Consider the following 21,926-nt stretch of genomic DNA (forward strand, 5'->3'; position numbering starts at 1 on the left):
GTGTGTAGCCTTCTGGGAGGATTTGGGCAAGTTAAAAGAACCTTTCAGCAAATTTAATCATTGGAGGAAAAAGACCAGCTGCATGAGTATGTATTAATATCCATCTGTTGCTGCTCTCTGGTAGAGACATGGCTGTCCACTGCTGCATCCCTTGTTGGTATTGGGAACAGCCACAGGCAGGAGATGGCATCTTCTGAAATCCATTCCAGCTGCATAATGTCCAGGCTGAGTGTGAGGCACAGCTATTGCCTAGGAAACGAGGTAACGCAGTGCCAGCAGTTTTGGGAAGCAGCTGAAAAAGTCACTATGGGGAGATGTACGTATTTATATAAAGAAACCATCTGTGATGCTAGTTATTAACCTGGTTTGGTTGTAGATGTGACAGAATCAAGCTAGGTTTTCACTGGCAGATGGTGTATTTTTAGTTAAAAATTCCTTTTTTTTTCTATGTGTTTTTTAAGCTGTCTGATTTCAAAATAGAAAGCAAGCATAATTGCAAAGTGTTATGTTAGCAAAGAGAGGGAGTATCTTTTTTTTTTTTTAAAAAAAGAAAAAAGCTATCCTGAATTCAAACATAGATTAGTAATTGAGATGTGCCATCTAGTGGCAATTAGATTATTTCTTAAATTTGGACTATCAAGGCTGTGTCAGTATATGGATAACACAGTTATCTTTTTCCATGAAAAGTAGGGTTAAATTCTTTTTTTTGCTCTTACTCTGTTAAATTCCTGGCTTTAATGAATTTTTATTGGATTAGAAATATCAGTCTAGCTTCAGACTGGACTAGAATTCATGTACGTTCCCTGCTGAAGTTGGTTTTCTGGTGATTATTATGTGAGCTATGACTGCACAAATATTTACTGCAGCTGCATGTCACATTTAATTATAGTGAGAAAATACACAATCAGGCAGAGGAGGGCGGTTTCACCCTCATGATTACTGAAGGACAAGTGGATTTTGTGAGCTGAGCAGCAGCCAGTTTGCAAAGACTGATTGACCACAGTTGAATTGGCAAGCCAGTAAAGAGTAATTGCTTGTTGCTTGGAGGATTGCATTTCTTTGTTCGGTTTCATCACCTTCAAGGCTGCATCTGCAGCAGCTCTCCTTGGGCCAGTGCAGCCTTCGGAGTGGTGCTCGCCTCTCACATAGACTGGCCTGTGTGTAACTGCTGCTCACGTGGACCCTGCAGGACCAAGGAGTTTGGTTGGGCGGTGAAAATTCTCTGTTCTGCTAGTCACTATCACAGCGCAGACTTCCCAAAGCTCCTGTTGCCAGTGGCATCACAGAGACTCCCAGGCTTGGTCCTTGAGGAGCATGAGAACTGCAGCAGAGGCCTTGAACTAAGGGTAGAGAACAGGGTGCTCGAGTGGTGCACCACGGTGGTGCACCACGGTGCCCAAGGTACTCCTGAATCATTGCTGTGGTTCTCATCAGCTGGACGTTTTACAGATTGTGGTGAGATTTTTCTGCTGTGGGAAGAGGGTTCCCTGTATTGCCCACCGACTCCAGAGCGCACAGAGAACTGTGGAAGCAGAGCAGTCCTGAGGTCCCGGTGACTGGCTGATGCTGAGTTTACAGCAGGCAGTGAGAACCTGACCAGCAGCAGGGATCTGCCCAGGGGTGGCCAGGCAGAGAGCTGCTTTGAACCTCAGCTGAGGTTTTGCTGAGTAAGTACATGCCCCCACGAAGGAGGGTCTGGTTACTCCAGTCTTACTCCAGTCTGAAAAGTAACACAGATTAGCGGTACACGGGCAGATTTTCTAAGGACAGCCTCTCCTTCCAGGGCTACACACCTGCACCTACAGAGGGTGTTGGTGGGGAGGAACATTCCCAAGCAGGAGGGTCTCCATCTCAGTCCGAGGTCTCCGGTGGGCTGCTGTGGAGGGGCTGCTCCGCAGCCACCTGTGCGGGGCTCCTTGCCCCCCTGGGGAAGCCCCTGGCCGCGGTGCCTCTGCAGGCTGCTGCTCCCCAGCCCGTGCCTGCTGCTCTGAAGGGCAGGCTGGTTGGCGAGGTGCTCTGCTGCCTGGCTGAGGGCAGCTTGTTGAAGGAAGCAGACTGATCTGCAGCAATAGTTTGCTGGGGTGGCTTTGGACAGTCACCCAGCTTCCCCGTTCCGCTGCTTTTGTGTGAGATGGTGGCGACAGCACCTGGCTGTTAAAAAGGGCTGTGCAAGGTGGTGGCTGCTGATGGTGGGGCGTGATGCTACCAGCGTTTTGTTACTATCATTCGATTATTTCTCACTGTATCACTTGAGAAGATTCCGGTGGTGCTACGTGTTGTCCTGTCTGCTGTAGCCCAGTCACAGGGCACTGTGCCCTGGCAGAACTGCTTCCCCTCTCATAGTCCACGATTTATAGCTCCTGCCATAGGTGCTTCAGTGCGTGGGGCATGGGGGGTGTGTGTATGGCTGCAGTCACCTGCTCCCAGTAACATGCACCGCTTTGGGGGGCAAAGCTTGTGCTGCAGGGGACTCATGTGGGCCAGGGTAGCTGCTCTTTTGAGGCAAAACTCTGGCACACGCAGCATGAAACTACCGAGACCCAGTGTGTCCATGTTTCTTTCAGAGGACAGCTCTTTGATGATTGCAACCCGATGGTGGTTAGCGTGCCTTTATCTCCCTTCTGCTTGGTTTACAGGAAATTAGTGTTGCAGAACTCACTGAAAGATCTTACAGGAAGGGATTGTGTTCAAAGTCATTAAGCAATTTGATTTTACACAGCCATGCCCTCATGGCATACCTGCTCAGATGGTCTGACGATTGCTTGTGCACAATACGGAGGATGAGTCAAATCCTCGCTTCATTGCCTGCGTTCTTCTTGATTGTAAGTGATGAACTATTTGGACACATCTTTTATATCCTTTAGGATATCTTTTGTATCCTATTGCTATTGCCTTCCTGCTAGCCCCTTAGCCCACTGGGCTAACAGGAGGAGGGCTGGCATCTGTGGTTTGCTGCAAGCTCCGCCACTGTCCTGCTGCCCGCACTGGCTCTGCTGTTCAGGAGCCGTCTGTGCTGGGGGACCCCCGGCATCTGACCGCAGCGACGCATTCCTCCGCTGGATGCAGTGGCATCCCTTGCTCTCCATATAGGCCCCTCTTGTAATTGCTGTTCTAGTGCTTTCACGTACGTGTATTTCTGGTCATACATAATTTATACCAATCTTAATATTTCTGTTAAAAGCTATGTAGATTCATGTGGAAATTATTTTTTTCCATTTTTTCCTCACAGCGTTGCAGCGGTTCCAGCAGTGCTTACTAGTGGAATAGGGGCACACTCAAGGGTTTAATCCTGTGTAGCTGCTGTGGTAGGACCTGCCGAGCTCAGTTTCCACCAGCAGTTGAGCAGCACTGGTGCAGCCAGAGGATGGAAAAGCAATGCGTTTTTTTCCCCAGAGTAAAAGCCCTTACAGAGAAAGCAATAGCTTCTTAGAAAGGCTATCATTGCTTGACCAGCTGATGTATAACTCCAGACTAATTGAATAGCAGACTTTCAGCTGGGTTGGAAAGCTTTTAAAAAACCAAAGGCCTTTGCATTGCAGTGAACTAAAGCTATTAGGCCCTAATTAAAACATGAGGTTTCATCTTTACCTTTCTAGAGATCACAGAAATCTATGTATTTTTCAGGCTCTAAGCCAGAAATCAAACATTCATCACATAATTGCAGTAAGTGTGTGCTAATACTTCTCATTAACTGTGATTTATGAATTCCAGAAGAGCCTAAGAGGTAAATATATAAAATTACTCTGAACTCTGCAAAAATGAAGGCATTCATTTCTTTGGATGACTGTTCAGCAGGAAGGATTTAGACAAATGTGAACATTATAGCTTTCAACATTTGGTAAAGACACTGCATTTGGACATCTCTACCCTCGCAATTCCCTCAAAATGGTCTGGTTTCATCTAGCGTCACTGCTGATGTTTCAATGAAGGTCTGTCAGCAGGGAAAGCAGTGCGGCTCGGTGGAAAGCCCGTTTTGCTGGGCCTCAGGAGAGGTACCACCTTCCCTGGATGTTCTGCTTGTTTGCTGGGTGACCTTGAGTAACTTCCCGTCTCGATCCTGAATGCGTTTTCTGGTAAACGCTTTGTAATCTATCAATAGGAAATGGTGTGGTACAAAAATGTGATAGTGCTATTATGCAGCTAACCACTCGCTGATCCTGCAGTCAGAGCTCACGCATCGGAGGAGGAGGAACGTAATAAATGTTAGCAGAGGTTCGCAGCCATCGGGATGAAGAAGAAACTGCTAGGTTGTGAAATGTAGCTACTTACTTTGTTGCAGGGGAATGAAAGATTTACACTGGTGTTTGACCTTAACTAATTAGACCCTGCACAGGAGTGTCTAACAGGATCCAAATGTTTTGTATTTATTTCCTGCTCAGTCTCGGTGGGCAGGAGTGATTTAGGGTGAAATTAAATCTTTCCTGTGCTCTGACATGCTGCTTTGGAGTAGAGCACTCGGATATCCCCTTGTATGTGTAATGTGAAGACAGCAAGAAGGGTTTGTTATTTCTGCATCATTCAATAAGATATGATTAATAATCTTTGTCATTTGGGGTCAAAACTGATAAAACAAAAGCTTTGAAGGTCTTATTTTTACCTCGCCCTGCTGCAGATCCCTGAGCAGCTCCTTCTGTTGAGACGTTACAACAAAATAATTGGAGAATCAACCAGCTGAGTCAGAATCAGCCCCTGAACTCTGATAGAGGTAGGAGGGATCCCGGCGAGAGAGATCATGGAGCCGGAGTGCTTCGCCTCGACTATACCACACCAGCATTCCCTCCCAGCTGGAGGAGATCCGCATCTCCTGCTGAACTGTATGAGCCAGTGGGTGAAGCCTATCCTGGGCTCAGAACTGTAGGTAAGCTCATTCTTCTGATATGTGTATGGATTTCCAAGGTGATTTTTCGTTCTTGCCCAGCTAACTGTGCCAACAGATAGTTCCTCTAGATTTCTGCCCTCTCCCTGGCAGGCAATTCTGCTTGATACTGATGGAAGTTTTCTGCAGAAAGAAAGGAGGCCAGGGCAGCTCTGACTTTTGACTGCCACCTGTGTTTACTCAAACCTCTCTGGCTCTAAGGATCCCACTCTTTCAGGCCAAAGTAAGGTGGCCATCTAACTTTTCTACCTTCCAGGTTTATTTTAAGCCCTACATAACCAGATTTTCAAAATCCTCAGTTAAAAGATTTGCTCCCTTGTAGAGCAGCAAAGGTTACAAAAGGCACAACAGCTGAATGTAATATTTGGGCTTGGGAGAGACTGAGTGCAAGAGCAAATGCTTCTTTTTTGAAAAAAAAAAAAAAAAAAAAAGGCAAATTTACTCAAGAAAACAGGGGACAAGGCAAAACAGTTCAGCAAATACTGCGTTAAAGCGGAAGGCTTGCTGGAGTATCAGTAAGAATCAGCTGCCTGCTCTGTGCCTGTCCATGAGCTGAAGTTCATGCAACAGACTTTGGACCAAACTGCAGTTTATTAATTGCTTATACAGGAACAAAGTCAGTAATAAAAAGCTAAACAGGGTGCTGGCAAGGCAGGCTCTTGGATGTGATTTTGTTGGTTTCCATAAAAGGGGCTTGCTTGCTTTTTCCCAGCCATTCTCTCCAGGAATCTGTGTATAAAAATATTTGTTCCATAACCACAGCGAACAGCCTCCCATCGCCTGGCAGTCGCCTGCATACTTGAGGCTTTCTGCTGTCTCTGAAGTTTAACTCCGCAGGAGCCTGTGCTGACGCTGAGTCTAATCCTAATTTCAGGCTTTCAAGTCCTCAGCCTGGCCCGTGGGACTGGGGCTGCTGACAATGGCGGCAGCACATCCCCGGTGAGTACAGGGGGAAGATTAGCCTTCACGTTGTGCCACTAATGATAAGTAGCAATGAGGATAATAAGGAGCACTCTTGTAGTGCTTTACGTCTTCAAAGTGCTCTGCTGATACTAACTAATTAAGCTGCCACGCAGACTTGCGACAAAGGTATGTATTTCTATTGTGCATAATTTAACTGTACTGTATTGTTGTGCAATAAACCAAAATTGGATGGTGCCTTCAGATAGCAATCAGGAAATCAATTAACCAACTCCTGGCTGCTCACACCCCAACAACTGAGTCAGCTTCAAAGCTGCCTCATGCTTTTTGGATAGCCTTGGTGCATCTTTGGGAACCTCAAATACTCATGCAAAGCAGCACAATGCCAAATATTTAAAAAAGTGGCTCCAGTGTTTCGCAGCAGCTCAGGTTCCACCCGTGCCTATGGCCTCCGCCACCTCTTGGCCCTGCCCAGAGGATGCAGTCCCAGTGCCACTGAGTTAAACCCAGTACTGCTCGGCTTAACTGAAGAGCCCCAATTTCTGCGCTGCTGGTGCTGTGTTCTAATTACAGTGTCGTACTGGTGTGTACTGGTTGCAAACGAGAATAAGGTCATGTTGTGCTGCGCTGACGTGTCAGGGAATAGAGCGCATGCTCTATGTACCTGCACGGTGCCAAAGCCTTCCTGGGCAGTGAAGCCACTTGTCCACAGCCCTCTGGTGCCTGCCATCCACCGCTAGCACTGATGCGAGCCAGCAGCCAGTAGAACAGTAGGTACTGGTTTATATTGGTAAATGCCACCAGAAGAAAGATAACCCTGATTATGTAGTCACAGTGCTGGGCTCCAAGTGACCTATTTTCTCTCAGGAAAGAGCTTGAGGTCACTGTGGACAGATTTCTAACAATACAGGCTCAGTGCTCAGCAGCAGGTCAGAAGGCAATGTGAAGGTTAGGACTGATGGGGAAGGAAATCAAGAAGGTGGTAATAAATGTTTTTAGGTCACTGGATAAATCCAGGTAGCGGCCACATCTTGAACAGCCTGTGCAGGCTGCTCAGTCCACTCTGATTAGTCCTTTTGGAGTCAAAAAGGGCATTGCAGGGCTATGAAGGATAAGAGAAGGGTAACGCTGTATGGGAGGACATTTGTGTAAAGAGAGATGGGCTGGTTTAAAACTGTTCAACCTGGAAAGGATGCTAATGGGGAGAGCTTTGGTCATGGCGGTGAACAGCACAGAGGTGAACGGGAGGAATGATACCGTGGCATGGAAGGCAGGGTGCACCCGCTGGGCTGGCGGGGGTGAGGGGAAGAGCTTGTTCCCACAGTGTGTCGGAATGCAGCGCTAATTGGCACAGGATGCTCTAGGTGCCAAAACACAAGTGTGTTCGGAAAGTGATTAGGCAGATTGGTGGCAGCAAGGACTACTAAATGCACCGGTCCGCAATCATTGAGAAGTTTCCCACCATGGGCTGCCAAACGACGAAAGCAGCAAAGTATGGCTCTGTAGGCGCCTCTGGCATGGCATCCCTCATCATTTTGGGGTAGGTGAACTCTGGCTCTGGTGTATTAACACTGCTTTCAAACACATGCAGCGCACAATTTCTGCAGTATTGTGCCAACATATGTGCTACCGCGACTGAAATATGACGCATGTGCTGCCAAAGCAATCACGTTCTGGAAACAGTGCAGCACGCTTTGTGTTGTACAGAAGGGCTTTCCTGTGACAGGGGAAGACCTGCCTGTTTGCCTTTGTGCCTCTTATCCTGCTCAGGAGTGGAGCCTGCCTCCCTGAATGCTTCCCTGCGTACAAACAAGTGATTAAACAGAAGCAGGAAACCTTCACCTCTCAGTCCATCAGCTGCAGTCAGTTATTTCATGTTCTTAAAATTGCAGTATCAGCTTAAAAATTAAACCAGATGTCTTTATTGCTTGCAACAAGAAGAAAATGTCTCCATGCCACCAGAATCCAAATCACCAGACAGTACTTTTAAAGAAGTGAAGTTCCTTTATTCACACCCACATACAGTGGAAGTTGTATTAAGATATGGTCATGCTATTGCTTTGCTTTGCAGAAGAAAAAGCTGTTTTACAGAGATTGATTACAAGGGTCATATGCTGATTGAAAAGTTCCTCATGTTTCCTTTTTGAATGTTTAAGTGTTCTCACAGAACTAATTTAAAGTTTATATTAAAAAAACCCTCCTTCTCTTCCCCTGTTTTGCTGTTCTCCCTGACCCTGCAGCCAGCAGACCCCCAGCTGGCAGAGGTGCCTGTTGTGCAGGGCTGGTTCAGCGGGGGGATGCCCTGCCTGCCGTGCCCTGCGTGGGCAGCTGCCATGTGCCCCCGTCACAGCAGGCGTCCCACTGGCATAGCTGGGCGAGCCAGCTCCAGGAAAACCCTGGAAAATTTTCAGGCTGGAAAAATAAACACGACGGACAAATCCGGGGGAGGGAGGATGGGCAGGGAGGAGAAAGTTCAAGTGCTGCTGGGTGGAAGGCAGAGCTGTACTGGAGGTCATCAGCCTGCTGTGCTTCAGACAGCTGTTAACACCAGGGCTGGCTCTGGAGCTGCCTGTGAAAACTTGTGTCTGGGGAGATGCATTGCTTGTGCTTGGGTAATGACCAGCTCCTCTGCCTGCTTCCAGCGTGGGATCCTTCCCCCATCTCGCACGGGGAAGAGGAGTTGTGACCCTGGGGGCTCCCCCATGCTTCATGGATTGCTCAGATGGTTCTCCAGAGTGGTGAGGGTGCTGAAATGGGAGGCTGTGTGGAGGAGTAACCCGGTTTTTACCAGTCTGTGTCTGACTTGTAAGGTCTAAACCAAGAAATATATCCTTCAGAATCCTTTCTGTGCCGCAGCCATATGCTGGGCTTTGGCTGTTGTATGTCCCTGAGGAGAGAGAGGGAATGTCAGCTGGCAGGAGGGATGCTTGCTTGGTGCCTGCCAGGGTGCTTGCAGCGCTGCTGCTCCAGAAAGGGCTGCTTTGGGGCTCCAGGGGTCTGCTGTGTGGGGCTGCCCTTGCTCGGGGGCTACACCAGCTGCATTACAGACCCTGTTTTTACGAAGGTAACGCCTCTAGCTGCTGTATTACAGGAACAGCAATGCTACTGCTGAAGTCTTGAAACAGTGAAGTGTGACAGTCTCCATTTGTTGTCCTCCCTGGATTAACAGCGTAGGTTTACCAGTGGATTTTGTAGAGCCTCTTGTCGATAAGGCTGTTTCCTTGCAAACAGATGGCTGCAGCGTGTGACGTCCCAAGCGCCTGTTGGGACCCAGCACAGATACAGGGGTTGCTCAGCCTGCTGGCCTGCGGGTGTCTCTGCCTTGAATGTGGTACCAGTAGAATGAACAAATGCTTCTGCAGCTGGATACCCAGTGGGACAAGTCCTCCCCTGGGTATGGGACAGGTGTGGCTGACACCAGCCTGTCTCTGTTGAGGTTTGGGGGTAAGGCATCCCCCCTGCAGGAACTGCAGCAGAGGGTTCTGCTGCAAAGGCGCTTGCAGGGGTAACACAGCGTCACTCCTCCCTCTGCTCCCCCAGGGCTATTCAGTAAAGTCAGCTGTGTGAGGAGGGTGTGAGGGAGAGCAGCTGGATCCTGCCAAGTCAGTGAAAAACAGCCTCTCCTCGTGGAGGAGACACCGCTGCAAGTGGTGTGGGGGTCCCTCCCGCTGTGGAGAGGATGCTCAGACAGCTCCCCCGCTTCTGCCGCCCGGCCATGGCAGCTGCTCCAGTACCGGTACCGCTGCGGAGCAGGGCTGGGCTGCCAGGGACGTGCAATGGACCTCTGGCCTCGGTGAGCCGCGCACAGCGCAGCTTTGCTGGGCTGCCTGGCTTAGGGGCTGCTCAGAAACAAGTGTTTAGTCAGTAAACAAGGCCATTTTTTGGAAGGAGCGAGAGACTTGGGCTGTTTTGCCTGAAACTTGCTGCTGAGCAAACGCCAAGTCAGAGACTCTGACAGAAACCAGGTCTACCTAGCTGTGGCCTGGGTGCTGGTGGCTCCGGTTTGTGGGTTGTTTGCCGGCTCGCACCGCGGCGTCTGGGCCCTTCAAGCCATCTGAGGAGCGTGAGGGGCAGCCCGTGTGTGCCACTCTGCTGGGCACGGGGCTCATCCTGCAGCTCTGGCAGCGTGCGGAGCCAGTGTGCCACGACAGGCTGCCTGGAGCCTCCCCCAGCACCCATGGCCACCCTCCGGGCAGCAGGGCCATGCTCCGAGGCTGTCCCAGGAGAATGGCTACATGGGGATGGGGGGTGTGTTAGGGAACACGGTTCCTCCTGCGGGCTTCGGCAGGAGGGGGAAAAAATATGTGAATATGCCTCAGTGTCACACTTACTTTTGCCTCTGGTGTCTGTGGAAGATGCTTTATATGTGAAACCACCACAGGTCTGGTTTTACCTGATGTGTAACTCGATGAAAACCATGTGTAACATTTTTTTTTACTTGTTGCTCTCTGCTAGAGGAAAAGAGGCCCTGTCTGGCCTTGAGTTCATGCTTTTCCCTTCTCAAATCCATTTTTTTCTAAGGTTCTCAGCAAAACACATTGTGTTTAAGACAAAAAAGGAGAGGCTAGACAAAGCTCAAGCAGGGGCGCAGTGTTCCCTCGCTGCATGGGGCATCGCAGGCAGCGGCATCGCTGCCGACAGTGGATGCTGTGCCCCAGGGTGGTCCCATCGCGCATGAGAGGGCACTGCACAAGAGTGCTCTGCTAAAGCAAACCCCCATACCTCCCTCCCCTCTTCTTTCTCTGCCCTTCCCACAACAGCAGACTGGAGAGGTTGTGTAACTCGCTCTGGGCCATGAACCTCTCTATAAGAGGTTTACGGAAAACCTGCTTACGGTTTATTCGCATTTCTGGGCCTTACTGGAAATGAAGCCAAATGCCAAGTTCAGAGGGAGTCGCTCAGCGTCTGTCAGCACTCACACCGCCTCCCTGCCCGTCTGGCAGCCGCCCTCTTGGGACTGCAGCACCGGCTGCTGCGCCTGGTGGGAGGTTTTATCAACAAATGTGTGGCCAGGAGAGGCTCCTTCCCACACGCGTGTGGCACTGTGGCTTCTCCTGGCTGTGAGGTGCAATATAAAACAGACCTGGCACCCACCCTGGTCCGGTGCTTTACAACATGGTGTACAGCCTGTGCTTCCCTGGAGTGCAGTGCTCCTCCCCTGGCGCTCTGGAGAACATCTCCAGTGCTCGGCTCTTGGCCAAGGGTTTCTTGGAGATGTTTTACCATACTGTGTCCACCATGGAAGTGACAGTAGCTTAACATCTTCCTGCCGACACCTTTCTTAAAGATCCATGGCCTAGAGCAGAAAGAGTCAGAAACAGAAGCCTGTATTTTTCATTGGAGATGCATCATTTTAAAGCTCAGCAGTAGTTGGGACTATCTGTGCTCCTCGATTCCTCCTGCTAACCAAAAATCCCAGGCTGAGGAATACGAGGAACTGCGCTGCAGCGGTAGTGAGTCAGGAGAGGCCGTGGGCTGTGACAGAGCCAGAGCTGCTTGGATAGGAACTCAATGTTTGAGTAACTGGGAGCAACTTTCTGCCTGAGAAGCTGGCTTACTTCACCCCGCTGCCTCCAATGGCTTGTGAACTGCTGAGTCAGCTGTTCTGGAGCTGGTGGTATGCCTCGGGACAGCGGGGCACACAGGTCTCATTGAACATCTTTGATCCTTTCTTTTCAGTTCATTCACATAGCAAATCTCCCTGTTACCTTTCCTTCAGCTTTTGTGACTGGCTGCTCCAGCAGCGTCATCCTCTTCCCCACCTTCCTACGGACTTTGGAGAGCAGGAGAGGATTGCCTCGCTGCATGGCCTTGAGTGCTTTCCTGCCTCTTTGCTGGAGAATCCCCACCAGTTTCAGCAGGTCTGATGCTAACATTCAGGTTTTGCTTTCTGCGTTCAGCGCACTAGTGTTCTGACTCCTGAGAGCTACAGGGACTGTCCCCTGGCTCTCGCGTGCCCAGCAGAAAAGGAACCATTTTGCTGAGGGCTAAAATCTCTTGCTTTTTTCTAGAAGTGCCTGGGCTCCAGTTTCTGCCCGAGGGAGCAGAAGGAGCATTTTCCAGCCAGCCGGATTCCCTGAACCAGCGCACCCCGGGGTCAGGCAGTGCCGTGGCTGGCGTGCGGTGGGGACAGCTGCTCGGAGCTGTGCCCTGCAGGCTGGGGCCGAGCCGGGAACCCCATCTGGCAACGGATCCCCACATTTCGTCTTTGGGAGCCTTTCAAGAGGAGGATGTGACCCCACAACATCCCCAGCCTGCAGATGGTTTTCCAAAGGGAGCATTCAAGCTGCTGCTCTTCCAACTAGTTGCATGGGTTTGAGAACTTTAATGAATCCCAGGTAAGGCATTTATTTAGCTCAAAAAAACCCACCCACTCCCCCCCCCCCCTCAAAGCATGAGGAAATGCCCCATTAATGCACTGCAGATAGACAGAATCAGGCGAGAAAACTCCAGGCTGGACTGTAACGGCACAGCCCATGATGTATAACCCATGTGTTGAGCAGGACAGCAGCCAGCAGCCCCAGGCTCTCATCCCAGCCCGAGCTCCCCAGCTTGGCTAACAAAACTGCAGGAAGGGGGGGAGAGGCTTTGTTTCAATTTCCTCACGTTTTCCTGGGCAGGCTCCATTTACTATATGCATTAACAGTTAAAAGAGTCACTAGGTTACGTGGGGCTTCCATGTGAAACGTCTTCTGGAAGCCGTGGCAGCCCCAGCCTTGGCGGGTGTCCCCCCCAGTGCTGCTGGAAGCCGTGGCAGCCCCAGCCTTGGCGGGTGTCCCCCCCAGCGCTGCTGGAAGCCGTGGCAGCCCCAGCCTTGGCGGGTGTCCCCCCCAGTGCTGCTGGAAGCCACGGCAGCCCCAGCCTTGGCAGGTGTCCCCCCCCAGCGCTGCCTGCACGGCTGCAGAGCAGGGAGCGCCACAGGCTGCGGGGGGGGACGCACGGGGAGGGGGCTCGGGAGCACACGCAGGGCAGCGTGCATGTGAGAAGCCTCTGGAAGCACAAGTGCTCACGTGCACCTCTTCAGCTCCACACCACCACGCTTCAGAACAGCAGTGTGTGTTTGTGATGTGAGGGGCCCTTATTCAGTTACTCAGTGTTGCAGCTTTTCCACCCTTGACTCTTCTCCATCCCCACCTCCTGCAAGGAATGGGGACACACCAGCTGCTGGAAAGTGCGCGTGTTTCCCAAAAGACCATCAACTACAGCATGCACAGCAAAAAGGGGATGGGTTGTTTTTGGTGGAGCTTGCCTGTTTGTTTTTTTGTAGGGTGTTTTTTTTTTTTCCTGCTGTGATTAAGAAAAGCTCTTGCTCAACAAGACAGCATTTGTTAGAGACGTGCCTGTCCTTCATTAGTGGATAAAAACAGTTCATAGTTCTTTTGGGGCTGATAATAGTAAGAACTTTGGACAGATAAGATAAAGAAAAGATGAAGTCTAAGAGAACTGAGGAGTAGGTTCAAAACTGAAGTAAGTTTCTGGAGCCAGTTACTAGGAAGAAACTGGGAGTTCTGCCTCAGGAGCAGGGAACTGGAACGTCAGCTATGGATGTGGATTCAGTGGCTGGGCTATTTTTGGCTTGTGAACCACTCCAACAGTTGTTTATTTTTAAGGTCATTTTCTGCTTGCATAGCATGTACACCCTTCTGGTGGGTGGGAGGCATTGTAAAAACAATCACTGCTGTGCAGAGTTATGAACTAAGCTTGGGGAGGGATGGAAAAAACAGAACCTGGTGTACTTACTGCTTTAAAACCCAACAACATCTGCTTAGGTCATAGGGTTTGTTGACCCACTCCAAGTTGTGTCCCCACCGGAAAAATACCATTTCAATTAATACAGACTACTGCAGGGGATTGCAAAAGACTTGGGAAAACTTGGTCAGATGACAACATGGTATAAATAGAAAGGAAGCATCAGATCTGGCAATTATTTTTCACCCCCGCTTACCTTCAAGGAGTAAACAGAAACCCAGACCGTTCACCCCACGGCTGAGGAGTCAGAACTCACGCTGGCCGGCCGGGCCTGAATCCCAGCTCTTGTTAAATAACAACACGCTTTATTGTCCTATTTTCCTGGCTTCTTCCTGTTGGCCATATCTTTATTCACACAGTCAAGTGATACAAATTCATTGGAACAGTGGCAGTTTACAAGAGACAGTAAGAATGATTACTTTGAAATTTAAAAAAAAACAAAGTTCGGCTATCTGGCAGGCAATGCACTGTTCGGAACAGGTAAGGAAATTTATAACATTGGCAGTGTACTCCCAGCCATGTTCCTTTTCCAGAGCATAAAACATACAATATAAAAATATACTAAAATTAATAATGGAGTCTGTAGAAATGTCTGCCGCAAAACAATTGCTGTTGTCTCATTTTCAGTATATTTACTCCCACGCTATATGACGATAGAATACTTGAATAAACATGGTTTATTTCTAACTTAATTTGAACTTTAAAGTTGATCTCAAGTTAACTGGAAAGTCTTGGGCTCCAACCTTGGAAGTACATAAAGGACCTTAACTTTGGATTTGTGAGACTGATAGACCTGAGATGAGCCCGCAAGAGAGCATTCAATGCCTCGGGCTCCTGCTCGGGAGGGAAGAAGTGGAAGTGCTGTACTTCATAGGATCTTTATTTGGGGTGTTTTCCTGGATTTCAAGACTTTTAACAAGTCTTCCCTGGGCTGTCTTTTTACCTAATAAGCCTGAGTTCGTCAAGTTGCTGGTAATCTGGTGGAACTGCCTGTTTTTGAGATCTGGGGCTCTGCACTTAGTTGAGTCAACTGTGAGAAGTCTCTCCCTCCTTATCTCACCCCTCTGCGTAATTTCACCTGTCCCTTTCCCTTCTCCTCCCTCCTGGCCCTGTACCACCCCAACAGCCCCTTTCCATGCGAGAGCTGGATGCTCCAGTGCTTTGCTAAGGCTGCTCACACCAAGCCTCGTACAAGCTCCCTGCATTCGGAGCACGATTCCCGTAGTGTTTCCAAAGTTGAGAGATGCAGGTGTGGACACAGAAGCCTGTTGACCTTACCATGCAGGGGTGAGTGGCTGTCCCCTCAGGCTGGCACGCTTGCAATGACAATCTCTGACGTATGTGCTATGGTTATGGGAAACAGCATCCAGAGTGCTCCTTGCCATAACAGGAACACCCTGCTAGCAGGCAAGCGTGCTTAACTCCAGGATTTCTTGCTCCTTTTTTCTCCCAAGAGCCGATCTCAAAGTATTTGAGAAAAGAAGTTATTATTGTTCTGTTCTTGCAGCCAGGAAGACTTAAGGCACTGAAGGGTGAGCTCATTTGGCCAAGGCTGACCCGCAGGTCTCCGCCCCAGTCCGTGCTTGTCACTGTGCTATTGCTTTCTGCACTCGTGTTGTGTGATACACGTTTTTAGAGGGGTAACCCCATCCCTGCTCCCCATTCAGACACCACACACAGGGGCCAAGATCCACCTTCCTAGGCACATCCAGACAGACAAGCACTGGAGGCCAGAGGCTGGGTTCCCAGTGTCTCAATGCCACTGACTCCCAAGGAGGTCAGCTATGGAAAGATGACCAGGATACTTCTGAGGTATAAAACTCTGTGTCTGCTGGCCACTGGTCAGCTTTGTCATCATCAGACTTGTCACTGTCATCACCGCTGGAGGGTTCATAGCCTGGGATGGTAGAGCAGATCGGCTCCGGCTGCTTGTGATCTGCCTCTGCCTCCTTCTTCTTTTCTGCCAGCAGCTGCCTGTAGCACAGGTTGCAGACCCGCAGGGGCTTGGGGGACAGCCGGGGCATCAGGAACCTCTGCCTGGAGCAGTCTGCGCAGACGACAAAGCCACACTTGCGGCAGTGGTGCCGTCGGGTGAGCGTGGAGAACTTGGTCTGCGTGCAGCGCATGCAGATGTCCGTCGCCTTGTCTGGGATCCAGGGGGCCGCATGCTCCGTGGACGGCTGCCGGCCCGTCTTTGTCAGCAGGTGCCTGATGCACTCCTCCAGGTGGCTGATCCACTCCTTCCTCTCTGTGAGGGAGGCTGCGGAAACCACGAAGGACTTCTTGGAGGTTTTAATCATCCAACGGTTCTTCATCTGCAAGGTGTCTGGCAGCGTCTCCAAAGTGACATCTTCAAGGGGAATAATGTGCTGGGAATTGTACTTCCTTTTGTTGATGACGATGCTGCCGTAGACGAGGATGTCGTTGAAAAGGAAGAATATGCGAGGCTTCGGTTTCTTGCGGCATTCTTTGGTTAAAATCCCTTCTCCTAGAAGGACCCTTCCTGGCACGGCTAAGGGCTGTCCAGAAGCCCCAAAGCAGTTTTCCACAGCAGCAATGCGCTGGCTGTTGATCTCAGTGTTTGCAAGATGGTCCACCATCTCCAGCTTGCTCTGAAGAGAGGAAAATAAAGAGGGAAGTGGTGAAGCTGCAAACGTTTGCCCCAGGGTGAGGCTGAGTAGCAAACATATGCAGAGGTGAAAGATTCCTAACGCAACCTGAGGTTCCAAGTAATCTCCTTACAACTCCTCACTTTAGTCTGTTACCTTTCTAAATTAGATTTTCAGAATTTCTGACTCAACTTTGCAACAGCCTGGTCTATACTCAGATAGTTCAGTTTGCAGCAGTGGAAGCCCCTGAAGGCAGAGACAGCTCTTCCATTACAGATGTGCTCTTTACCAGGATGACTGTGTGCCCACAGCAAAGGAAGCTGGTTAGTCTGAACCTGCTTTTATGCAGGTGTAAGTACGTGCTCAGCAGTTACCGCTGTGACAGCTGAAGGGTACCAGGACACCTGTCGTCTATCCCTCTTGGTGCTGGGAGCTAACTGATGCTGGGCTGGATGCAGGCTCAGGGAGGAGACCCGTGGTCTTGGGAGCAAGCCTCCTGTTTCTGACTGCACACCTGCTTTCTTGAGGATTACAGACACATGCACCCCGCAACATCATTTTTGACCAGAGCCGAGGCAGGAACAAAACGAAGCAATAGCACTTGTTCCCGCTCATCCTCCCTGTGTAACAAAAAAGAGGGGGGAAGAAAAGATAGAAGCACTCGCTATGTGAGTAAACCCACAAAAGCCAAGCCCCTCCTCCATTACCCCAGTTATGCTGGGGCTGCCAGCGCTTCCAGTTAGAAGACACATCATTCTGAAAACAATCTAATCTCTGCTGAAAGGGAGGCAGAGGGCAGCAGGCTCATCACTCCCCGCCCCTCCATGTCCTCCTCCCTCACACAATCTGGGGTTTCGATAGTCTGTTGCGTTAGGTTTAACAGAAAAACCTAGGTAAGGGTAACCGAAGCAAAAGCGAATGTTTGCTGTTGGTGGTTTGCCGTACGGGAAGTGCTCTGTGCTGCAAGCTCAATTTTTCGCTGCACCTAGCCCCTCCGGTGCCGGAGGGTGCTGCCCCGAGGCCGTCCGGCCACGGGAACGTGAGTCATTTCCTCCTCCAGCACCAAGGTAGCTCAGCCATCACGAGGCGGCTCCAAGATCACAGGGATGTGTGTCGCCCTGGTTGCTGTTAGTGGTTCATTGAATCACTAAGGCAGAGCCGCTCCCCACCATCTCCCCGGTCCTCCTTGTCCAGAGTGTGCCTGTAGCCATGGAGGCTGGAAGGGAAAGGGAAGAGGAGAAGGGCAACACGTCTGCTCCTGTGTGTTTGGGACAATGACAATTTACAGTCTTCCCTTGCCCTTCACCCCAAATCACCCCTTCGGTATGCCAGAAGGGAAACCACAGAGCTGAAGTTCAAGGCTGCTGCCTGCCGTTTACCTCTTGCCTGGGCTACCTGGCAGACGTACCGGTCAGTTCCTCTGAGGTCCCAGAATTTTCTGTTCTACAGCCGGCAGGGTACAGAGGCACAAAGCTAAGGTGCAGGTTTAGCCCCAGGAGACCTCAATGAAGCGATCTACCCTGCAGAAGTAGCTTTCACAGAGAAGCATCGAGTGGCCAGTGCTGAAAAGCTGGCTTCTTCAGGGTCCCCCTTGAGCTAGAGAGAGGGTCCCAAAACCTCCAGCTTCCTTCTGGAAGGATGTCTATCTTCAGGGCCTCAAAGCACCAGCATGGATTTAATGAAATGGGACAATGTTAAGCGTATCCACGCACATGTGTGTTCTCCAGCGTGAAGGGCAAGTTACAATTAACTGCCACGCTCCGGGCAGGGGGAATCCAGGGGCGTGACAGCAGCACCAGCAGCTGAAATAATTAACGCCCCAATCAACCTACCATTTTGATACAGGCATGCAGAAGCCGTGCAAAGGGATTTACCACTGGCCATCAGGAAAGGAGAAAGGCTCCATTCCCCTCCTTGATCTGTCAGCCCGGGTGGACCCGTGCACGGAAGGGAACTGCTCTGCTGCAGGACATTCATTCAAATCTATTCTCAATTACAACAGTGCAGCACAGGTTTTTTTTTCTCTGTCCCTCTTAAATACACACATTAGGCTGAAGAACAAACAGGCAGGGCAAACTAGGGTCCACAACTGAACACCACACTCCCTGACTATGAATACCCAGAGTCTCACCTATCCTGGGATGTGGTCTTTCAGGGTTTTCTACAAACAAATGCTTGGATGCAGAGCTTTTGAGTGAAAGAGCAAGATGGGCACACAAAATAAAGGGGAAAAAAAAAATCCCTGAAATTACAGCTTGGGAAGTTTGGTGTGGAAAGACTATGAATGCAACAAAATACTGTCAAGAATTTTTGGCACCAGCAACACCAAATGGGATAAACCAAAGCAGTTAATCCTGCTCCCACTAGTTTCCTGTTTCTGGGTTATGGAGCTCCAGCTTTTAGCCTGCTTCTTCTAGTTTTATGTATTTTAGAAGCACGGTCCAACCTCTCAAGCATGTACGGTACTTGACATGACTCTATTTCTAGGGTTCTCTGTGTACTGGCTCCCAGTGGAAATGAAAACGTTCCGTCAGATATGAAGACCATGCCTGCAAAGAGCCAGGAAACATAAGCTCATTTGCAGTGAGGAGTGCAAGCCCTGCTGCCATGAAAGCTTTAGCTGTTGCACTGGTTCGGGCCCCTGCATAGGCCAGAAAGCTCTTGGACCTGCTGTGTGGAGCAAAGGGAGAAGGGGCTGCACAGGGGCTGGATACAACCCCGCAATGTGAAAGAAATGAAAGTGAGCTGTCACGATGCATCACACTTCCACCTGCACGGTATGTCCTTATTCCTCCACCCTCTGGTTTGCTACCTAGCTAAAATGTCACAAATTAACCAAAAGCTAACTGTTCTGGGAAAAATCTTCCCTGCTAAGACTAAAAGTATCAGCTGCTGCTCTAGTCCAGGGTATTTCCCAAAGGAGTCTTCCCAGAGAAGCAAAAGCGAGCAATTTTCTTCCACCTCTCTCCCCTCAGGCACAAATGATTGGAGAGCTGCACATACACATACCAAGCAGTAAAAAAAATAGGAGGGGTGTGATTCACATCACCTACCCTTGGACTTGGACAACTAACTCTACACGATCCCTTTTCAGCTAAGGGGGGAGAAACAGCCACCTGCCGAGGGTGACTCGTCTCATCCCACCACGCACAGGATCAATCCTGCCCCAAGTCTTAGTGCTCAGCTGCAGTGCCCACATACAAGCCAATTTCACATTAATATCGTGACTCACTGCAAATAATACTCTGTTTGGCTTTCAGATGGAAGTATTATGTGAATGTGGTAAAGACAGATACCTGCTGGGAGGTGAGAGTCTCTCCCTTTGGCACAACAGTGTCGAGAGATAAAAATGAGGATATAAATTGTAATCTATTTTATTCATTACAGTAAATATTTTGTTCGTGTTTGTTCTGCCAGGTCAGCAGGGTCACAGGGCCTATTACCAAGTGATACACATGCACATGCACCACGTGCAGCAGAAGCTTGCACAGCTGAAACGAGGGTGGGAAGGATGGATGTACTTTATGGGCGTGCTACTTTCCACAGGAGTTTTTGGCATGGCAGAGTTTGGGGTTGTTTTTTTCATCTAGATCTGTTGGTTCTGCATGTGATCAATACTATGCAGTGAATCTATAACTCAGTGAATATAACTGATATTCACAGGGAAAAATATGCTGTTTGGCACTCCACTCCAGCAGTAAGCAAGCCACGTCTTTTAACAATGAGCACTTGTTCACTTGTGATTATAAACAGCCATGTTGATGCATGCCAGCAGAGCATTTCAACTTAAGCTCCTGGGTCAGCGAGTCTGGGGTATGTTTTTCAGGTCTGTGTGTACCTAAGGCTTAGGCATAGCAATGCAGTGAGCTGTTCTACCTGATTCTTCCATTCTTGCTGTCAAACAGAATTGACGGTCTCTGTATCCATTGCATACCTAATGCATAGCAGATGCAAGGGATGGTCCTCGAGTACTGGCACACTGAAATCTGACTGCTGAGGGCCACCAGCAGAAAATGCCCTGAGCCTCGTCCCTCTCTAGCTCTCCCTTACTCCCTCCTTCTGCTTTGCTCAGCTTGAGAAGCCTCTCCTGGAGTTAGGGCTGGCGTAAGCTCTTCCTCACCAAGCACGGTAAGCAGGATGCAGCCACCTTTTTGCCAGAGCAGGCATTTGGAACAACGCAGTTCCTCTCTTTTTGCTGCCGGAGGGGATTTCGGCTTGCCTGTCCCTCTTTCCCAGCCGTGTTGTAACTGCTGGGCCACCACAGGCAAGGGGGGCAGGCTCTGGCACCCGCTTCCAGCTGCGCTCACGAGGAACCCGGCTCGGCACAAGGACTTTTTGGGACAGACTGTCACATCGGGCCTTTGATTGAGAAATGCCACCAGTCCTGGCGGGATACGGGCAAACCAAGCTACTGAGCTTCTTGCCACTGTCGCTCTGGTTGCCCTGGGCTTCTGGCACGTACGGCCAGAGCAAGGGGCCCGCTGAGCAGCGGCGATGGCGAGCACGGGCTGATGCTACCAAGCCCGGGCCACCGCTCTTGCACGTGCCCCCGGGCGCAGGCATCCCAGCGGCTTTGCAGGGAACGAAGGAAAACCCGAAACTCCGGGAGGAGCCTCCCCGCTGCTTCGGCGCCGCTCTCCGTCCTCGCACGGGGCCGCGGGCAGGGCCGGGCCCCCCGGCAGCCCCCGCCGCGGCAGCCGCACCGGCGGGGCTGGCCCCGCAGCCCGTGCTCGGGCCGTGACAAACTGCACCGGCGGGACGGCCGGGCACGGCGGGAGGAGGCGGGTTCCCGGTCCCCTCACGTGCCTTTCAGAGCTGTACGGCCCGGGGGGGTCCTCCTGCCGCCGGACCGGCTTCGGTGCGCGGTCAGGGTCGGTCAGTAACGGGGCTCCCCCAAACCCCCACTTCCACCGTCCCGCCGGCCGGCGCAGCAGCCGGGTAAGCGCTGCTCGGCCGCCCCCGGAGCGGGACACCCCACGCGTGGCGGGGCACCCCCAGGCGGGCGCAGGTCCCGCACGGCCGGGCCCTCCCGGCGGCGAGCACGGGCCCCCCCCGTCCCACGGCAGGCGGAGACGGCTCCCCTCCCGCTGCACCGGCCCGGCGGCGGAACCCCCCGACCCTTCCGGAACTCTTCCTTGCCGCAAAGGCTCGCCCGCCCCGCCGAACCCGCGGCCCCGTACCTCCGCGGCAGGACCCCGGCCGCCTCTGGCGAGCGCTCCCCTCCCGCCCCGCGCCGGGCGGCTCCGCTCAGCCACCGGGCCGGGCTGTGGCCACGCCCACCCCGCGCCCGCCGGCCAATGGGCGCCGCTCGGCTCTGCGCGCCGCGGGGCTCTGGCTGGGCGGCGGCCAATGGCGGAGCGGGGCAGGCGGCGGCGGGCGGGGTACCGCTAGGGGGCGTCCGAGGACGGGCTCCCCGCTGAGGGGCGGACGGGCAGCCCTCGCTGCCCCCCGCTGTACCCCGCTGCCCGGATTGCCCGGGGGCGCCCTCGGCCCTCCGCGGCGGCGGCGGCGGCCCGGGGCCTTCGGGCCTCTCCGCCTCAGTGCTGGGGCTTTGCCCCCCGGGGGTACTCCGGTGTGTGGCTGCTTGTGCCACGGGCCCCGAGCGCCCCTCCGGAGGGCGGAGGCCTTAGGCGCCCCTCAGCGGGTGCCCGGGCTGGAGGCGCGGCTGGGCCCAGCTGCCGCCTGGCCTGGCGCTGTAACACAACCCTCGGCTGCCCGCGCTGATCTATAATTCAGGCGCTTGCTCACTTCCTGTAATAGCTTTTCTATTT

The 21,926-nt window shown here is 51.6% G+C and overlaps 1 protein-coding gene and 1 long non-coding RNA gene across 2 annotated transcripts in view; one reads left to right on the forward strand and one right to left on the reverse strand.

Moving 5' to 3' along the window:
• Positions 1-5,289: 5,289 nt before the first annotated feature.
• Positions 5,290-21,435, reverse strand: PLEKHF1 (pleckstrin homology and FYVE domain containing 1). Its single transcript, XM_080410853.1, has 2 exons — positions 21,336-21,435; positions 5,290-16,158 (listed from the first exon to the last, which is right to left on the reverse strand). The coding sequence occupies exon 2, from the start codon at positions 16,144-16,146 to the stop codon at positions 15,325-15,327; it is 822 nt and encodes a 273-aa protein (XP_080266979.1). The 5' UTR covers positions 16,147-16,158; positions 21,336-21,435; the 3' UTR covers positions 5,290-15,324.
• LOC308073096 overlaps positions 16,168-21,926 on the forward strand; it is a 56,664-nt gene continuing 50,905 nt past the window's right edge. Inside the window, exon 1 of the long non-coding RNA XR_013931900.1 lies at positions 16,168-18,932. This is a non-coding gene — a long non-coding RNA (uncharacterized lncRNA). The remainder of the gene's footprint in view (positions 18,933-21,926) is intronic.

The sequence above is a fragment of the Falco punctatus genome (assembly GCF_963210335.1).
Source record: "Falco punctatus genome assembly, chromosome: 14".
Taxonomy (NCBI): Eukaryota; Metazoa; Chordata; class Aves; order Falconiformes; family Falconidae; genus Falco; species Falco punctatus.

Bases quoted from the DNA above. Each gene is read 5' to 3' on its own strand.
- PLEKHF1 (XM_080410853.1), bottom strand. From the start codon at position 16,146: ATGGTGGACCATCTTGCAAACACTGAGATCAACAGCCAGCGCATTGCT.